Source organism: Pleurodeles waltl, chromosome 8 (assembly GCF_031143425.1).
Source record: "Pleurodeles waltl isolate 20211129_DDA chromosome 8, aPleWal1.hap1.20221129, whole genome shotgun sequence".
In the NCBI taxonomy this organism is placed as follows: Eukaryota; Metazoa; Chordata; class Amphibia; order Caudata; family Salamandridae; genus Pleurodeles; species Pleurodeles waltl.
Genome location: NC_090447.1, coordinates 319,221,156 through 319,242,499, shown reverse-complemented (window position 1 = coordinate 319,242,499; position 21,344 = coordinate 319,221,156). Strand labels below are relative to the sequence as shown.

General features: G+C 42.5%; 1 protein-coding gene across 3 annotated transcripts in view; it reads right to left on the bottom strand.

The window, feature by feature from the left end:
* BLZF1 (basic leucine zipper nuclear factor 1) overlaps positions 1-21,344 on the bottom strand; it is a 115,497-nt gene that overhangs the window by 63,955 nt on the left and 30,198 nt on the right. For all 3 annotated transcript variants that reach the window (XM_069204163.1, XM_069204162.1, XM_069204164.1), the window contains exons 2-5: positions 21,222-21,303; positions 19,708-20,144; positions 16,916-17,115; positions 16,061-16,189 (exon numbers count right to left, since the gene is read on the bottom strand). In XM_069204163.1, coding sequence (XP_069060264.1) covers positions 16,061-16,189; positions 16,916-17,115; positions 19,708-20,144; positions 21,222-21,249 — 794 coding nt within the window. In that variant the 5' untranslated portion in view covers positions 21,250-21,303. The remainder of the gene's footprint in view (positions 1-16,060; positions 16,190-16,915; positions 17,116-19,707; positions 20,145-21,221; positions 21,304-21,344) is intronic.

Below are 21,344 nucleotides of genomic sequence, written 5' to 3'. Positions count from 1 at the left end.
CCGCACATAATTATCATTTGCATCTCACCAAGTAAAAGTGTTTTGATCCTATCACAATCATTGTTTCTACCAAGCTTCTGAACTACAAAAAGGTACTTTTCTAGTTGCTCACCTATTTTGTAAAATGTATACTGTCCATTTACAAGCTATTTAAACGTGTGTTCGAAAAAAAAACTGAAATCCTACATCCTTTCATTTAATAAATAATGCTGGACAGTTCACTTTACAAAGTCCTCTAACTTTTCAGGCAGAGAAATAAAAGTAAACACCAAAAATCCAGGATGAAAAAAAAGCTGAAATTTGTAAGAAGACTCAACCTGACAATGGATCTCTGTCTTTCAACATGAATGTGACAAGATGAGAACAAGATTTAAAAGCATCTTTAGTGCTCATTCACTTTCTGAATGAACAGAACACAGTTCTTTGACAGCTCAAGCTCTCTGGACAGGACGGGCCAGTAGGCCCTAAAAATAGCTCACCCTGATAAAATCTGACTCAGAATAGTAAGTGGGCAAGTAGATTTTTCTAGACATGGCTGTCTTCTACTAATCCCCACACATTTTGCAGGTTTGCAACTCAGACCAGTTTACATGTTGTCTTCCAGCTCACGTTGGCTAATTTTGTCTTAAACAATGTGAGGAAAAAGTTTGAGAAGCCTCACTGCAGGAGCAGTCACCTACCGCTACTTTTTTATTTCTCCCTGTCTTTGGCAGAGGAAGAGAGCAAATGGGCAACACATGCCACAAGCTCTGGAAAGCACAAAATGACCCACGACATTTAGGCAAGGCAGAGAGGATACACCCATACACTGTATCCCATTATTTTCTAACCTCTCCTGATATTTGTGATCATTGGAAGACATTAAAATGCATTGCACAACAGATGACAATCTGACTTTCATAGTTCTAAGTATGCTGCATAAAGCAAATGTTTTACAAGCCTTTCCTCTGTAAGCAAACTGCAAAATGTTAAGAAAAATAATATGGTGCCAGAGCAGCATGGGATAATAAACCATATCCTGACACTGGACAAAGCGAAGGGTTGGGTAGTGGCCAATTGCCCACCACCACATTTTAGTAGGGTTGGAGAATGGTGGTGATGAAAGAACGACCCAACTGATAAAGCCCCCAATTCCTTGGGCAAGGCAGATCATGTATGTGTACCTTCAGCACCTGGGCAAGGTGGCAAGGGTGAGGGGGTGGGTGGAAGGGGTCCACGCTGACAAGTGCCTCCACCCTTGGCCAAAGCATGGGGATGGAGTACACAACATACTCCTATGTACATGAGGAAGAAATTGACCCACCCTTTCTTGGTCAAGGAGGGGAAATAGGCTAACAAACATCCCCTTATCCTTGGGGAAGGTGGGGTACACCAATACATCTGAAAGGCAAGCAAACCAGGCCCCAGCCAACCGGCAAAATAGGTGGTGTAGGATACACTAGCTTGCCGCCCTTGGACAAGGAGGGGAAGGGGTTAATGTGCTATTGGCAGATGTGAGAGCCAGTAAAAAATAAAAAAAATAATAAGTATACCACCCAACCACTGGATAGGGCAGGGATAGTGAGGGTTAAAACATCCTCATGAAGTGCAGAAGGAAAACAAATATATCATCTTCACCTTGGTGGTAGTGGTCAATAAATCTCCTACCTGCCATTGGGCAGGGTGGGAAGCTAATTTCCATAGTTAATCTTTCTGTTTTCCAATTTCCACAGAGTAATCTGTAAAACGGTCCTACTTCAGAGAATTGAACAATGCAAATATGTACAGACCTCTCTGTTATTTGTGGTAGAACGCTGCGTAGAAGTGCAGGGATGTGATTACATGCCACTCGCCTTCCCCAATGGTGGAAGGGTAGTGATTTTAGCCACCCACTCCATCGCCATTGAGGGATGGCAATGAAGGGAAAAAATATGCCACTGAAGCGAACTGCTGTTTGTATCATTTTTACAACTGTGAAGATAGAACAGAGTCAGCTGTCACATGCCACTGTTTTTTTTAGGCTGAAAAGTGATGTGGTCCACAGCAGAGAAAGTCGGCTAATAGATGCCCTGGAGCTCTCATCAGTAATGTAAATAAGCACTGGGAAAGGCAATAGGTCTTGCTATACAAATTGGCTTTGGCAGTGTGCTTGCCATGTTGTACACCAGTGTGGCTGCTGTTCAGCATGGCTAAAAGTTAGTGTCGTGGAGTGTCAGAGTGGAGTGGGGGAGTCGAATGTCAGAGTAGATTTTGTTTGGAATGTAGTGGGAATAGACTTCAGCGGTTCAATGGCAGACAGTATAATGGGGTGGAGTAGGGTGGACTTAGTTGGAGTGGACTGAGGTAAAGGGTTGGAGGGGACTGAGGCAGTGGGTTGGAGTGGATTGAGATAGTGGGGTGGAATGGACTGGAGTGGGGTGGATTGGAGTGAGGTGGATTAGAGTGGGTTGGATTGAAATGGGGTAAGGTGGATGGGATTGGGGTGGATTGGAGTGGGGTGGATTAGATTGGACTGGGAGGGTGGTTTGGACTGGACTGATAGGAATGGGGTGGACTGGATTGGAGTGGGGTGGATTGGATTGGAGTGGGGTGCATTGGATTGCACTGGGGTGGACTGGATAGACTGGAGAGGGGGTGGACTGGATGGATCGGAGTGGGGAGGGCTGGATGGTTTGGAGTGGGATGGATTGAAATGTGGTGGGGTGTAATGCAAACTAACATCACAAAAGAAAAGAAAATGATGAACGGAGTGTTGAAACTTTTTAAACACTCACCCCCAGTCACAGATCTGGGTTTAATCCATAGTTATTTTGCTCGCCACGTCACCCCAGTTTGGACCCAGCCATATGCAAATCAGTCTTGACCCTGTTCCCCATGGGAACAGTCCAGCCTGAACTGCTAGGCCAGGTCCTCCCTGGACAAGAAACAAGCATCCTGGGACCGGTTTCAGGGTATCACCCTTCATCAGCCAGGCTGGCTTGAATCCAGTGGCGCAGCGAGCAAGGGACCCACGTCTGGGCATATCCCTGCCACTTAGGGCGCACAAAGCAACATCACAAAACAAAATAAAATGATAGACGGAGTGTTGAAACTTTTCAAACACTCACCCCAGTCACAGATCTGGGTTGAATCCATCATTATTTTGTTCGCCACGTCACCCCAGTTTGGACCCAGCCATATGCAAATCAGACTTGACCCAAATCTGTGACTGTGGGTGAGTGTTTGCATTGTTCAGCACTCCATCCATCATCCTTTTGTGTTGTAATGCAAACTAAGCACCACATTCTATATATTTGAGCTCAAAACATTCCATGGGAAATCTGCAATTTTTTTGCCAAATATAGTAAATCTATAACTATACTGTAAACGTTGCAGCCACAAAACCGCATATGTGAAATGGCCTTCGCAGCTTTTTATCAACAATTTATACAAGGTAATCTAAATCTAAACATTCTAATTCCTGTAAGTACCAACTGGTAGCTATACTTTGAGGAAAATTGCTTTCTCTAGTTAAATACCCCCAAAATACACAGGTAATATAAAAAGCCAGTAATGGGTAACATGTTACATCGTTCTATACTGTCATTTCAGGGGCCTATTGACATTTAGTAACCACTCTGCCGTGGGATTTATGATGTTAACTGAAGCACTTGATGCAATACTGCATATGTTATATACCATATCCCTCCATGGGGATACCTCTGGCTCCCACCTCTCTCCAAATATGGACAGATGGTTTTTATATACTTATACACATTCTTCCTTTGCCCGTTATACCCAAGTGCTTCGTAAAAAACAAGTCCTTTGTCAAGTCCGACACTGACAGGCCTTGCTTAATAGCGGACAGCACTTTGCAGTGCTTTAAGTACATACTTTTATTAGGAAAGGGTAAGCTGCATAAAGGAAAATGAAAGGGACGCAGAATGAAAATACCAGAATAGCTGCACGGCACCTGTGTAATTTCCCGATATGCTTGCATTCATAAGCATGGACAGTTCAACTTCTACAGGTGCTATTGCCCTACTCCACTTAGCACAGGGCCATCTCCGATTCCCAGTGATTTCAGTGTCTATTTTCCCAAAATACACTTCATACAGTCTCGAGCAGAGCCTCTCCCAGCCGTAAACTAACCCCTGCCCACCAGGGCCCCGCAGCTCCTTCCGAGAGCTCCATACTCACCTCAGTGCCCAAAATATACCCCAAGGGGTGTCGTGCTCCTCCCGTGGACCCTGGACGGCAACGCTGAAAGCTAAAGACCCATAAAGTGCCACTCTGCCTGGGTTACCACCACCCTCAGTCCATGGAAGACATGGCAATGACATCATAGAGATGCTCCCTCCGCCGAAGACCATAAAAGCGACCAGCGAGACGTGGAACAGGTAGCATGGATGAGCACAGAAATGGCCATTTCAAAGCTGTGGCACATTCGTTTTTCAGAAGTAGAGATACGTTAAGGACAGACAAAATATGTTTAAAATCTTGTACTGAAGAATCTGGAATCGCCCGCCTCAGCAACTCAGTAAAAACAGAACTCATACATTGAATTAAAAATGAATCCCTCAGTCATTTTTTCTTATTCTTTAAAGTATAAAATTGATTTAGTAACATTTAGTAATTTTACTGACACAGTATTGTTTTTGTTACATACTGTTAATTGTAATATCACGCACTACCACTGATGACTGTTACTATATGTAGGTTTCTACTTGTAAAAAAAAAAACAAGTGTGCCTGCTAGAGCGGTCTGTGTGTAGCATGGGTTCAAGATCGGGAGGGGGGCGGCTCCCAGAGACAGATTGGAGCAATTTGGGGGTTCGCTCACCTGGATGGGGGCCAGCAGGTGAGCATCCCCTTCTGGCTGATGTGGGAGCCCTCTCACTGGTAGGGGATTCTCCGAGCAAGGGTGACAGCAAGGCCCCCTAGCCTCCTCTCTCCGCTTAGCTTCTAGGACAGGCAAAGGGCACTGAGCGCACTTCCAGTTCAGGAGCTTCCAGCTAACATAGGAAGAGGTGGGGAAGCTGGAGGCAGAGCAGGAGCTGGGGGATGCGGCCTCTGCTCCACAGCCCCTTAAAACCACCGTCACAGACACAGGTGCCATGTGACTAAGGGGAGGAGAAAGCATATTTTGCCATTTTATGGTGTGTGGGAGGGGGAGGGAAAGAGGGGGTAGAAGGCAAAGAGAATGAATACTGCAGTCAGATCAGAGCCAGAATGACCAGAGGGAGCAGATGGGTTTCTTTGTCGATATCACACCTGGCTGTGTAGCCAGCTTTGAAGGGTGACAGACTTGTGATGGTGAATAGCTAATTGGCATCGCCATGCTCACAATGGTACGATACAAAATGGCACATTTTAGTTAGTAATGCATGTTTATATAGCGCAGCCATTACACAAAGATACTAGAGCGGTTTAGAACATGACGTACAAAATAAACCAGAGGAGCATGCGCATAGGCTCCCGGGACAGAGGCTTTACCTACAGAGTTCTTGCAGAGTCGATGACCACCTGTGGGCGCTGTAAATGCACGCAATGGTGAAACATTAAAGAGTTCGAAGCGTGCGTCATAGAAATAAAAGAAAGGGACAAGATTTACAGGCCTGAGCCCATTTTTCAATTGTGCTGGAATTCAAAAGGCAGGGGAAGCAGCTGTGCTAAGTAGAACCTTCCCATGCTGCCCAGAAACAAAAGAAACAAGCAGCTACTGGCGCTGAAGCAGGATATATATATATAGTCCCCGCCAAGGAACAGAACAAAACAACAAAGCGTAATGATACTGTACTTAGTCCCTGCTCTGTGGAAGGAGCGAAAGAGAAAAAGGAGTGACAAAGAGGCAGGACTGACCACTAGCAAGCAAGGATTTTTAAAAGACACTGAAATAAACAAATGAAAAGCAGGAGGGTGGCTTTAAGCCCACAAGAGAAGCATACTTAAGTATACAAAAGATCTTGAATGCTAGACCTAAAAGGGCACCAAAGCAGCTAGCCAATGTTCTGGTTCTAATGGTGTGCAACAAGGTAGCCACCAATAAAAGACAGGTTCCATGGCATTCTGTTCAAAATTGCGAATCGGTCACCTCGTTGGCTGTCGGCTGTCCCAAGTCTCCTTTCACAGTCCCCAAAAAATAATAATAAAAATAAAGAAAATTAAGATGCCTGGCGATAATACCACCTGCCCCAATCCCAGTTAGTCCAAACCTGGGCCAACCCTCACAACAAGGACAAGATATTCTGGCACTGCTGAGGTACTGTCTCGCCCCCACCCACCAAGGGGATTACACCCATACTCCACTGCTACCATATAAACTTAACAGTAATTTCTCCTCTGCCATACAGTATTACTAACGTCAAACATCTAACACATTCAATATCACATTACAAGATTTTGTAAATGGATGTATAAAAACATGTATAACATTTGGAAGTGTGCATGGTAGGGATGCGAGAGAAGGTTAAAGATTACCCATGGATGTAATCAAACTGTTCTAGGACCAAACCATTAAACCTCCTGATACAATACCAAATGTACTGTCAGAGTGGCATGTGAAGAGTATATCATAATGTACTAGCACATCATCTATGCAAAACAAAAATCAACCAACCAATTACGCCTTAATTGTCAGAAGCTTTCACAAAATACCAGTACCCCCCCAGTGTATCCCATGGGTCCAAATGCAAGCAAGAAAAACAACCCAGTGGGTGGTATTCAACAGCCATAATTAAGGAGCAGTGGAAACATCCACAAGTCAGGGCTCTGGTGCTGCTCTATTGATAGCTACACCTACAATACTTTTATACATACACAAACAACTGAACAATTAACATTTCAATTAAGTGCCCATCCATCTAGACAGTTACACTTTTTGTACGCTCCTTTTAAGATTTGTGATGCAGTCCGAAATTTGCAAGACTGTCAATCTTAAATTCTGTTTCAATTTGTATCTATAATGGCACATATTTTATTTACGTTACTTTATGTTAAAATACCATAAAAATTTACCGGAAAAACAAGGGTTAAAGGGAGGTTGTGGTTGGGTTCTGGATTTGCTCGTGCAAAACCGTGGAATTTCAGCAGTTATAGTTGATTATTTCAAGTAACTAAAACTTGTGCCCTAAGGTAACTAACTTGCGCCTTCGCCATGCACTTCTAATTACTCCACATATTATATCATTGATGACACTTTCTATGGCATCTTTGATATTATCACTGCAACATTTGAAGTAAAATTATAGATGAGAAAACTGCATGGTAGGGGCGCGAGTTATAGTTACTCGAAATAACTCTGAATTTCTGTGGTTTTGTACGAGTGAATTCGGAGCCGAAGTGTAATATCCCTGTAACCTTTTGTTTTTTTCAGCAAAAAATATGTATGTAGAATAACCAAAGGTTCAAGTAACGTTATACTGAGGTGGATTTATCACTGACAACATAACCGTTTTGAACAAAGAAAAACACAGAAATATACCAGTTACGGTTAGAGCTAACTATAACTTGCACCCTGTCATACACTGCTTATGAGCTCACATGGAATCCCATGACATGTCCTATGACATCATTTAAGCACGTTGGCCTTTTGGGAATGCCAGGTTTATGCATATTTATTTAAACACTCCTTACTCTCTGTTATACAGCATTGCCGAGCCACTAATTTGCTCCAAACATAACAGAAGGTTTATCTTCTGTATTGAGGAGGTTAGTCCTTTTATTATTCTATAGGCCATAAAATATAAGTTAAAGATAGTTTATATGGTTTGGTCAGCTCAGGGTAGCTTGTATGTTTTACCTCTTAAGCCAGGAACAGTGTTTCAAGGTAGTGGTAACCGAATAATAAACTTCTCAAAAATTGGCACATTGAGCATGTGGACTTGGAGCTACACAAATCTAAAAAAGCCTACACATGATTTGACCTAGAGACAGATGAGGTGCCACTCGTGGCTCAGTGTTTTGCCTACTTAGTGTTCGGGTCACTGGACGAGGTTTGTAAAAAGTAATGTCTAACCTAATCCTGCTCGTCTGAAAGGTGGTGGGGTTAAACATCAAAACGATATTGACCTTCGTTTTAGAACATATTTTAATTGTGTCAGCAACATAGTTTACACACGACGGTGTTGGTGTGTAGCGCCAGAGAATAAATACTATTTAACTGTCTTCAAAAATTGCTTTGATTCGGCGGCAGGAGGCAAACCTGTTTTGAGGTTGCCCAGCCTGCAGTGCGCACAGTCGCTGGCCTTATACAGTAAGGAGGGGGGACGTATTGGTGGATGCCAAACCCCAGTTGTGTGTGGCCTTTAGTCATAGTCACTGGAAGCTAGTCTTGGGGCATGGTCTGTTGGAAGGCGCTGACTCAAACATCTGTGCCCTTTCCCCTCTGGGCACAGGCTTCAGCTGTGCTCAGTAGGGATTAGCTCCAGGACCTGGCCTTTGGAAAGATGCACATCCACGGTCCATGCTCCTTCACCCATTATGATTGTGCATCGTTAAGTCACATTATAAGATAATATGTATAACATGATTTTTATAGGAATGCTGAAATTAGAGAGAAATCGGGTGAGTTTTTTTTTTAAAAACGTATTTTTTGGCTCTGTTTTTGACGGTTGTTTGGTTCTTTCAACTTTTCATATATTTACCAAACAGCTTGCAGACCAACAGTACTTCAAACCTAGAACAAAAGTATTAATATTCTGTCAACATTATTGTGAGCATTCTCAGTGTTTGTCATTTTTGAGTTCTCAGATTATGCTATTCATACTACAGATTTGTTTGACCCTGTTGTACAGTGCAAGATGTGGTAGCAGGGAACATTCTCATACCTTATTTTCTGCATTCCTTTGTAAACACAGTTTGTCCTGGCCTCTCCTGAGGTTACTTTATTGCACTAGTTTTTCAGGGGTCTTGCGCTCTTTAAGTTAAGTCTTGCTAACTCATTTTCTGGCTTCTGTATTAGGTTTCTCTTCATTGTTGGTATTCCAAAGAAATGCATACCTGTGTGTCCTCGAGTCAGAATCCGAACGCAGCTAAGAAATGTGCGCAGTTAGTTCAGTTCCCTTAGCTTTAATGTCAACAGTACTCTTTACAGTGTGGTACAGTCATGAAAACGTACAACTCTACTGCCATCTTGTGGCAACTTCAATTCACTTCAGTTCATATCAATGTCTTTTTATTTATCTCATGAAATGTTTCCAATAATTGTTTTCTTGATTAAAAAAGTTCATATATGCTTTATTTGATTTTCAATATATTAACCGTTTCTTCTGAGGGAGGTTATTTTTTCTGAATGGACTTTTGCGCTTCTTATGAAAAAAGAAATACACATGCAATAAGTCTTAGTGTTTGACTGTTCTTGAGCAACAATATTCTTTAATGAAATCACCTTAAAAATCAAATTGTAAACTAAAGAAGTAAACAAATCCGACACGTGACATCTTCCCTTTCTTTCTGCCTGCACCTTTCTTGTATAACAGTCGGACACTTCTTTTCTCTTTCTAGACTTCTGTCCAGATGTAGACTTTTTTTCGCCTCATCCATTAGGCGTTTCGTTGTCATTTCTTCATTTGATAGTTTCAATCTTCTACCTTTGTAGAAACAGTCAAATTAACAGCCTAACTCTATTTGAAGAGCTTTGTGGTCACAAACAATACACTATTCAGTAGAGGCGTAGCTCTCAGTGTTGTAGTAGGTTTAGTGGACCCAAGGTCAAGTGGATTGTGGGACAATCTGCCGCCCATTAATAACTATTAAACCAGTGGGTTGGGGTCCCATTTTCCTTGCGTGCACTATGCTCTATGATATTCTTGCTGCACAGCTATTATATATATATATTATATATATTAAAAAACACATTGAAGAAAGCACTCACACAGTAGAAGTTAGAGTACCTCGCCTTAATCTCCATTTGCTACCCCTCTTTTTTTTTTCTTTTTTTTTTTTTAAGGAAAGACCTGTAGTGGCTAACGAGGTACATTTGTTGAAGTACCAACACTGAAGTGTCGCCAGGATATCCTCCCAGGTGATAGTGCTCTTTACAAACACACTTACGTTTTTTTGTACGATCCAATGCTTTCAAAAGGAAAGGAGAAAATGCAACTGCTAGAAATGTAAAGATTTTGAAGTAGCAAATGTAAAAAAGCAAGTTTTATTATACATACAGTAGAGCGCAGTGCAGAGATCACCGAGCACAGCGATCATAGTGTTCGTGGCATGGAGGCACCAGAACCACAGGACCACGGAACAGCACGGAGCATCGATGGAGCCTGGGGCTTTTTAACTGCCCCTCACAGCAGTGGTGTTGTAGCTGGGTGAGGCTCTGCCTGCCGTAGGATTCACACGGAGCCCTGTTCGGCTCATTCAATCCTGCCTCCACTGAAGCAGCTGGTGGGACAGCCTGGGGCAGACAGTGCGAAGCCAAGGAGCAGAGCTTGGAAGATGGGTGAGTCTGGGGGCTTGGGAGTGTTCCCCAGCTTGTTAACCCTTGCTAATCCATCAGCAAGGAAGCCTGAGCACCTGACAGCCTGGCAGCACTGTGCACAAAGCGCAGCAGCACAACAGCATTGGACAGCCACAGACTGTGGAGCAGAGTGTGAGGCTCATAGTGAGCAGGGCTGAGGCGGTTAGAGTCCTGAGCATGGCAGCATCAGCACAACGGGCAGGAGTTCCTGCCCCTGCCTCCATAACACACATGTACAGACCTGGCTCACCCAGCTTTTGCCGCTTAGCTTCCACTCACGAGGAGCCCATGAGGTGTGCTAGGTGTGTTTGTCGAGGGCAGCAGCTTAGCTGGTTCCTGCATAGTGCACGCCTTGGGGACTCCACAGAAGCGGTCCCGCTAGGACTGGGTGCGGCTTGTGAAACTCCTGGAGAGACCAGCTCGCAAACCACCTTGTGTTTTCCGAACTCCTGTTCTTCTTGCTTTGTTGCTGTTATCACTATTATCGGCAGAAGACACTGTGCAGCTTGCTACTTGTTACCGTCTAGCTGCAGTTTTCAATCCGTGATCTAGTTCTCGGAACCAGACATTCGACAACATCTGCAGTACCTGGCAGCACCCGGTGCAACATCTGACACCGCATCTGGCGGGACCGAAGGGATTACAACCTCATTCGAGGAAATAGTCTTTTAACACCTGAAGGAAAGGGTAAGTGAGACAAGATCAGCTTTAGTTTCCACTCCGAAGCAGGACTCCAAAGTGCTGGAGCCCCAGGCCGGTAGCTTCCTTGGCATTAACCCCCTCATGTGCCGTTCAGGCATCAAATCAACAGGTGAGAGTCATGAGATCTGGAAAGTCCCTCAGTACCCTGTATGGGGGGGAAGGAAAATGCTACCAAAAAGAACTAGACAGAGCGCCACTGTGAACTTGTCTGTGATATGCTTAGATGACTATCACAGAAGAAAAATCTCCCATTGTGCAGTTGAAAAAAGAACACCAATGTAGCACCCATACCCATAAAAGTGACCCGACACCTAAGGTCAAAGGAAGAAATTGATCTGTCTCAAGGGGTCACAACTGTACAAGCCTCCGTTAGGGGAATATCCCCCTCTCCTCCAAACGGCAATCTGCAGGAGCTGCAAAGATTGATAGAGCAAACTGAACCCAGCAAAAAAAAGAAAGAAAAAAAAATCATCACCCCCAATACCAGGGAAAAGGGAGGCGAATGATGACAGCACTGGCCTTTTGAAATCTATTTTTCCCCTGTATTTTAGTAATTGTGAGGACTTGCGCTCGAGTTTAGAACCAGGGAATCAGTCGGGGCAATCAGTCTGTGTTGCAACAAAGGATAAGCCTTTAATCAAGGTTTTACACACTGATTCTTTTGCTAATGATGTTAGCGCTTTGTAGGAAAAGAATATATCAGCTCCTCACCCAGGACAACACCAAGGGGACTGGGAGAAAATTACTAACACCACAGTGAGCCTAAGTACCTTTTAGGAACACTCGAGCAGCACTTCAAACAAGCTAAATTTCCTGTTAGAAGCAGACGTGCCAGCTAGCACATGGAGAGCACTTTTATCGATGCTGGACATTGCCAGCGGCCATAGAACATCGGGCCGACAAACAAGACATTAAAGTGGACCTTCTCAACATCATGGCAGAACACACTGTGGCAATAGATTTGAATCTGCAAGCCCTCAATGATCTGATTCAGAGAGCCCAAAAGCACATTTATACACAGCACGCTGCATGCAAATGTGTTCTATCAGGGGAAAAGCCCAAGGCCATTTCCTCAGTTTATAAGATAATCCTGGAAGTCAGGGCCCAAGTCATAAAAACAAGGAAAAGGTTTTGAGTCCTTGAACTGAACGAAATGGCCACCTCAAACGCTGAAATCAGTCATGACATGGAATGCACAGAAGGCGTCCCAACGGGTTCCCAGAGTTCAGTGTCACGACGGAAAAGAGGGCACTCTGAGCCCAGCCATATATTAAACCCCCCCTCAGCCAGGAGATCCCGATATAGGGGAAAAACTCAAGAGAATAACTAAGGCTTTCGAGACGGAAGACCCATGTGGCCCTAGCCACCAAAAAACAAAAGGGAAAAGAAAAAGCAAAGAAAGGCACGGAAAAAAAAGAAGAAAAAGTCCAGCAGAAAAATATATGGCAATGTTTTGTATACCATAAACACTCAGCCTCTCCTAAAACTAGTGAAGGACATGAAAACGTCCCAGATCCATCGTGAGAAATGCAGGAGGCTGTAGCAGAAGAAAATCTCACTACTGTCCCAGCGAGCCCAATCCCCAGGCCCCAAAGAACAATTTCAATTTAGACATGTAGGGGACAAAGAAAAGAGGGACAAAGAAATACTCTCGGGCAACAAATGTCCCTAGACTATCGCACAGGGATAGAGAAACCGATGACTCCTGTGTTAAGAAAGAGTTGCATTGGTTGCGGCACACTAGGGGATGCACATCTATAATTAGGGATGATATTTTGTATGCCACTCGTAGATCAAATGGCTTCCAATCGGACTGCATTGGGTTGAAACTCGAGTTAAACATTGGTGGATGAGCTAATAGCCATGGAATTTAGATTTAGGCCCAACATAAACTCACATATAAGACTCAAACTTAATGCTCTCAATTTTTTAGCAGAAACTTTGAATAAAGCAACTTGTAAACCTCCAGTTCATCAACACTGCCCTTTCCCCAATTGTAGACGAGTGTTGCAACCTATCAGAGGTTGATTGACAGCAGGGGAGTGCAAGGTCACTACTAGCTGTTAATAAACTACAGCAGGGAGACTTGAATGGATGGCCTGGAGTCGTGTTGTTGCAGCACCCATTTGCTGTTGTTATGAGAGGTAATACAATGGTTACTGTTTCGAAGTTAGGGATGAACTCGCCTATTCTGCAAGCCCAGTGGTGTACCAGCTGGGGACTGGAGGCTGATAGGGGGCTATTTAGTGAAAATCTGCTTAGAGTACTATCCTGGAATGTAGCAGGAGTGCGAGCAAAGCTTGCAGACCCTGAGTGGGGGAGGGTTTATCGATCAACATCAGATTATACTTCTGCAGGAGACTTGGGCAGTGCCTCCGGTATTCAGAAATGGTTATATTAACTTTAGTGCTAATGTGGTACCCTCTACCTCTGGAAGAGCATAGGGAGGTCAACTAATCTGGTTAAAATTAGATCTTTTTCCCACAGTGAAGGAAGTTATAATTGGGAGTAAAGATTTGCTGGGGGTAGAAATAAAGGTAAAAACTCGCTTAGGGGTGCAAGGAGAAATAGTGCGACCAGGGAAAATAGTACAATAACTAGGTGCTCATCTCCAGACTGTTGTAAAATGCATGTACATATGTGTGTGCATATGTGTGTATTCATGTGTGTGTGGGTGTGTGTGTGTGTATATATATATATATTTATATATATGTGTGTGTGAATTATTCTATGCTTAACATGTTCATAGGTCATTGCATAACTCCTAGATAAGTTGTTATTCTAGATACTTATGAATCCCTGTTCTCATTTTATATCACACTTATCTACCCATCACCATATGTCATGTCCCTTTCAATCTATCCTCCATTCCCACTCTGGCTCACCCCAAATCCATTCTACTACTTTCATCTCCTAAATAACTCTGCCTAAGCTCTTCCCTCTGCTTCCTTATCTAACTCACCAAACTTCACTTTACTACCATGATCTCCCAAACAAACCTAGTAAATTCTCCCTCATTTATCTCACCCTGCAACTATGATCTCCCTAACCCCTTCCACAGACTCTTCCCACTTCCATCTTCCTTTACTCATCCCAAGCCTAAATCCTATTACCATATACTCCCAATTAACACTTCTAGATTCTTTCCTCCTCCACCCCTCCATTGCTCCAGTCAATCTAACTAACAAACTCTCACATCTGAGGCTCAAATTAACTCATAATAATACAAAAACTGTACTCATATTTCCCTATACTAATCCATCACTAATTCTTGTTGGGTCCCGGAGTGGCGTGCTACTCGACAAAAAGCGCTTCGACGCCTCATCAGGGGTAGTAAGCGCTATATAAATACTATTACAATACAATACAATACATACAAACACACAAGAAATGCCTCAGCACTCATGAAAATAAATGTAGATTGCATAAAGAAGATAAGGTTCAAGCCTCTAACAGAAAAGTTAACTGAGGTGGTTAGTAACATACGCCACCAGACGTGCAGACTAGGCACTTCAGAAATTATAATATGGCTACTGGGCAGACAGTGATTACTTTACTACAACTGTGTCAATTGGGGCCTTTTGTCTGTTGTCCTGGGACCTCAATGCTATTGGGCGAAAAACTCAGCACCAAGTACGCCCCTTTAGCACTTGATCCTCAAGATAGTTAGGCAGAGCAAACCAGGACTTGTATAGGAAAGTGGTGTCGGGCTAGAAATTCAGAACTCACTTGGCGTGCAATCAACAGTTAATAAACGGAGGTCCAGCAAGTGCTTTTAATTATATAACAAAATGACTTTCATCTCCACATTCATCAAGCAGTTACTACACAAAGAACACCACCAGATTCTACACAATGGTATGACTAAATAGAGAATATTAACAAGGGTAGTCAGGTAGTCAAATCTTAGGTGACCTATATAGGGCATCTGAGGCATGGCTCATTGTACTTAATGCTTCCAGTGAGGCTTTCATTCATGTTTGCACTTAGCTTTCAGTTATAGTTAATTCTCAAACATTGTAGGTGCTATGCCGCCATTCACAGCTGTGTGAGGATTTGGGGACTCCACTTGCTCTTCACACCCACTAAGCTGAGCTGACACCTCAGGGGTAGCCGGCATGTGACAGTCGCAGGGAGCATGAGAGGACACATTCTGCTGGGAAAAACAATGTCAGAGGGGGTTGACTCATGCCATGGGTTCTTCCATGTTTCTCCATGCCCTTGTACGAGGCTGATGCTGGTTTAAGAATCCCACCAGCCAATACAGGTCGAACAAGGCCACCCGCAAGACACTAGCACTCCTTGGGGAGTCAGAAGGGCATCCCGGGCTCAACAAAGGGGTGTGTTGGCCATACACATACAGGAACCATGCACACAGTAAAGCAAAACATACATATTCAATGCCCACTCGCTCTGAATTCCTCATATAGAGTAAGTGTACCTGCACAATCCATGTCCTATATGGATGGAGTGAGGGGCCTGGTTGGAAGGAACTGAAAGACCTTTTAAAATGGGTGAGGCCAGTAGGCAAATCTGCCACCAAAGGCAACAGGGTAAAATGTTCCTGCTATTATAAAAGTTGCTGTCACTACAATCAGTTCTTCTCAACTCAGTGGCAAAGACACTGGGTCTCATGGTATTTCACAGAAGGCCTGCAGCGCACACACACACACAAGTATGTTATGTACATGGAGGTGAAAAATCAAAAAATACAGAAACATGCTGCAAAAGGAACGTGGGGCATGTGCCTACACTGTAAACAAATAACTTCAGAAAAGTTCACATCTACATACTGTATAAATACTATAGACATGAAATAAAGGAGAATAAAAGAATTAAAAAAACACTTAAAGTTAAGAAGATGTGTTACAAGTTAAAACATGCAGAAGGGACCAAAACATTACATACTGGGCAATACTAAAACACTGCACAATCTTACTTATTTGTTTCAGTCATCTCATTCCTAAATTGTTCACGTTCACTCAACAGATCTTGAATTGCCCCCTGAGCATCTCTTGTCTGGCGCTGCAGAATTGTCCTGGCATTGGTCAGCTCATCAGCCATTACTCTGGTAATAAAAACAATGGAAAAATCTCACCAGCAGCGAAATTAATGTTACTAATAATACTTAAAAGAATTTACATTTTAAAAACTGTGTAAGTGGCATACTACACTTCCTGAGTGTGTGAGGGAGAGAAGGTAAGAGGCACGAAAATTCAGACCTCTGCTTTATCTGGTTAAATATCTTTACAACACAAGTAGGGCATGTTAGCCTGAAAGTAGTAAATGATGCCAAAATTAGGAGCAGAGTCTATGGTACATGATTTGTAACAGGAGGTGTTCCAACAATACTTACACAATATAGTTAAATTAAAAAAGACTAGGAAACAAAGCCATTTGGAGCATTCCTTAATGCAATTGCATTAGTATGACAAGTTGCCATTTTTACCTAAGAACTATGGATCCTGGCCATAGATTCCATTTAGAAAGGAACTAGCATTAAAACAGTTTATTCCCCCACCTAGGATGCTTCTACGCCACCGTTCAACTCTGCAGGTCCTCTCCTAAAGATAATTTTAGTAAGACTGCCAAATAACGGAAACCTTCTGCCCTCCTTAAGTTTCATTTTTTACCATCTACAGTGCCCTTCAAGCGTCATGTGCCACACTGTTGTTTATACTTGAAAGATCTGCCACAACCACTTTTGTTTGGCGATTATCCACAAATAGATTTTAAGTCTAATGGAAGAGGTGAACCTGATCATGGTCGAGAGAAAAAATGAGGTACAACTCACCTGCTGGCCAGGAACTTGCTGCGCCATACATCACACTGTATAGACATCCGCTCCAGTTGTTCTGAAAGCTGTGACATATTCCTTCCAAGGGCTTCGTTCTCTAGGATCATCTGATTTTTTTCTCGAGCCATGCGCTCAAAATGATACTGTAGGTCATCACCCACAGACGCAACAAGTAGCTTTTTCAACTCACGATTCACCTGTAGATGCAGGAAATATTTGTTTAATTGGTCACCACTTTCAAAACGTAAAACAAATGATCTATGTGGATCATATATCAGACAAAAAGCAAAATTTTTAAGAAGAAGTCTACCTTTAAGCTCAGGCCTCAAGTAGCACATGCGCCAGATTCATGCAATGATTTCAGAAAAACCAAAGACTTTCTTAACTATTATGCTAATGGCATTATCTATCACCTTAATGGTGAAATGTTGCTTTGACCCTGTCCCCCAGAAACTGTGTATTGTAGGACACTGCATGAGCACAGATAGAATTTGTAAAAAAGATAAAAATCAAACATTTTTTGTTTACATGAGGTGGAATTTAGAGACTACTGAAATGTTTATAAGAATGCAGAGTATTCAAGAATGGCACTCTGCAGTTTGTCTTAAAGATCTAACAGGTCTCTCATTGGGAGAAACTTTCTGATTTTGAGTTCTAGAACGGCCTTGATTAATGCATTTTGTAACATCTAAATGGAGATGAAACAAGTCTAACTGTAACATGGAATGTATAAATGTAGGATAGGTGCACATAGAGATGATTTAAGTTGCAAACTGTAAAAAGGGGCCACCTCTAAACCTGGCAAAGTGCTTTAAAGAGGGTATTGATGAATCAAATGGAGAAAATGTCAGCAATTTCATCAGCACTGTTCCAAACTGAAAGATACTAATTAAACAATACTGCTCCAGAAACATTCTTGGGGAAACTCATAACGAGCATCACCTCCTCCAACCATTGTCATTATTTTATCTGCCCTAAGAAATCTCCACCTTTCTGCATGCTTGGCCCCCCCTCCCCCACCATATTCTAAACTGAGCTTCCCTCCTAGAAGACTGTCACCTACTTAATATCTCCATGGAACTGCAATTCTTTAGAGCTAGGCTTTTTCTTTAGGCTCTGGGACACTCAATGCTGCCCCAGAGCCTAAAGACGTATCTGTGTTAACTCAATATTTTGTTACAGCACTTGTGCCCCTACACAAAGAGTGATAGAACACGGATGTCCACCAACTGGATAACTAAGATATATTCCCTTTGGGAACTAAACTCTCCAGTGGTAATGAGGATGGGCACTCCAGGTTTATTCCAGGGCAGGAGTGTGCAACATACATCCAGGAGAGTCGAACATACGTTTATCTCACCCTGAAAATCTGGCATGATCTAGCCTTCAAGAACACCGCTGACCTATGAAGTGATAGTGCCCAAACACTCCTCCCACCCTGCCCAAGTGAACGAGAAAAAGGACCTCGTTAATTAACCCTCTCCGGGAAAAGTTTGGGTTTTTAAGTGAAAACACAATTTTTCTGTTGCCCATTTGATATCATTTGGAAATTCTCAGTGGAAAATATACAGAATAATAATAATAGATGGGTAACAGTGAATAACAAGGATGTTTTTCACCGAGCGGTTCTTAGTGACATCAAACAGACAACAGAGGTGAAGCTCAACATGTACAAAAACATACCCCCATGTTGTGTATGCACCTTAGCCGGTACACTTAAGTACTTTGGAAATGCGGATAAAGCTAATTGCAATAATTAACCCTCGAAAAAATTATGGAGGCTGTGACATTAACGTAAAAACAGAACAGGAACAAAGAACTGTTCCCAAAATGAATGTGGTGGAACTTAGTAATAATCTGATTGTCAAACAAGGGTTCTACAGCGAATAAAAAAAAAACAAGTTATTTGCTGCTAGGATGGCAACTGAGCAGCCACATACCCATTCTTAACAGAGATCTGATGATCAGTGATGGCTTTTGTCTCACCTGGGAACTTTGTAACTTTTCAGCTTAAGAAAGTTGGTAGTATTTACTTGTCTAACTGCAGACACAGTCACAAAGGAAAGTAAGACTGAATATGTTAAAGTTGTGTAGGTAGAAGATCCATTTAGGTAATGAAATGCATCATAAAGCTGGTAATTAGGTCCATTAAAGAATGAAAACTCAAGTCTATATAGTAGATCAATTCAGAAGAGAAAAGAGCCAAAAAATGTAGTGGTTGAGGGTTTGATGGAAAACTGGCAGAGCCATATAATGGATGCCTGAGATTAATAAAGATTAAAATCACACTAAAGTGGTTCCTCTAACACAAATCTGTTAAACACTCTACATTCCACCATTTCAGCCTAAGACTTCCCCCTATCCTTACTGAAGGCAAGAAGGTTTGGGAAGGGGTGGCCCGAAAGAAAAAGTCCTAAATTCTGCTATCTAAATCTGTTACTCAACACCCCTTCAAGGTTCCTATTCTCTGGAAACAGAAAATTAGTGGTAACTAACAGTAATGAAACGATTTTAAGAATGGAATGCACTGGCTCCTTTCTTATAGGACACAAAGGACCATGAAAACTTAACAAATGCCCCATAAACATATCTCTTATGCCTGCTGTTCGAATAAAGGCCAAAGTCTCAGCCAAACTAACAAAGGATTTTGTTCTCTGGACTGGGTTTGGCAGTTTGCAGTACAAAGTATAACTAGAATTAGCCTCCAGGGCCTGTCAGATCAAGTCCTCTATATCAAATCCCACAAAATTAAGAATGAATGTCTACAGGCATTTCCCAAAATATCTCACCTCTGTCTGAATGCGAAGTTGGTTGGAAAGGCCTTCTTTATCTTGTAATAACCTCTTTTCAGAATATTTGAACTTTTCCACGGCGATTTTCAGATCTGCCAATTCTTTTTTTGGATCAGTTATACCATCGGATTGGACAAATGTTTCTGCTTTATGATGCTTGGCATATTCAACAGAAGATGTGCTTTTCCCGGGAACAGTATGGATAATAGCAGCTTTGGGGACTACGATTCTTACAGCTTCAATCTCAACTGACTTGTCACTTTGGATTTTCCCAAACTGGAGCACCCCTGGACTGAGGGACGGTGAAGGTGGTGGCGCAGCTTTCCTTCGAGGACTATGGTGAGTGTGAACCGGAGAAGTCGCCTCTACAACTTTAGAAGGATTTGCTGTTTCCATGCCATCTCCAGGGCCACGGATTGGTGCAGATGTCAGCACTATAATAGTCACGTGAAGAAAACATTGTTATTTGCCAGCTACTCATTGTGAGTGTTAATTAAGATGTTTCCATTCCTTCAGAAACAACATGCAAGTTTCAATTTTAACATAAAGGAACAAGCTAGACAGAGCAGACAGTTAAGTGCACAAGCCCAACATTCACTCACTCTTGTAGGAATTTAACCTTTTCAGAGAATACGATAACTTTGATTTCAAACTACTTTAAACATATTTTATTCCAGATATAAAATGTCATATTGAAATAAAAATTCCATAATTGTAAACAACAAATTGCACTTTGTGGGGAGAACTGAGAAGGAGAGGCCAGGCATATTTGCAGCTGCAGAGCACTCCAAAAAGAGAAGAGCGGGGATTAAGAACGAAGGTGTTTATGAGTGAATGTGGAGTAAATGCCGGCAAGTAAGGGTGGTGGTGGGGTGGGGTAGGTGCCTATCTGCAAAACGGTGGGGGGCATAATAGTGACAAAGGAGTTGATTGGGGAGGTGTACACATTTACAAAAAAGGTAAAATGGAAAAGGTCAGAGAAAGCAACAAACAAGAGAAGAGTGTGGCATGGCAGAGAGAACGCAGGGGTGGGGATTTTACTAAGGAAGCCGCAGGCAAGATAGAGCACCAAAAACCACACATACAATCAAAGCGTGCTGAAGAAAAAATGTAGTTCCCAGAATGTAAGCAAAAGAACGTTACAAGATATCCAATAAGTCAGATGCTGATGAAGCTCCAGGGGAGGGAGAACCATAAGAGGAAGAAAAAACATTGAAGCAAACAAATGAGACCAATGAGAAAGCCAACCACTGATAAGCAGTGGGCTGACCCAAAGCCCACTGTGGGTGCTGGTATTCTCCACAATAGGTCTACAACAACACAGCTAAAAGGTACCTGGAGCGAAGATCTAAAAATTAGATTAATTTACAATGGTATTTGTTAAAAAAAAAAGTGAGACAACTGTTTGTGCGCAATATCGACATATCTATTCAGATATTGTGATTAAAACATATCATAATTTCACAGAAGAGGAAGTAAAAACACAAGACATCCCAAATAAAATCACTTACTTTTTGTGGTTTCTTGAACTGCAATCATGTTAATGCCTAATTAAACTGTTCCCTTGAGTGGCGAGCGTCAGCAACTGCCACACTGTAAGAGAAACGGACAATACTTTTGAAATTATCAGCACA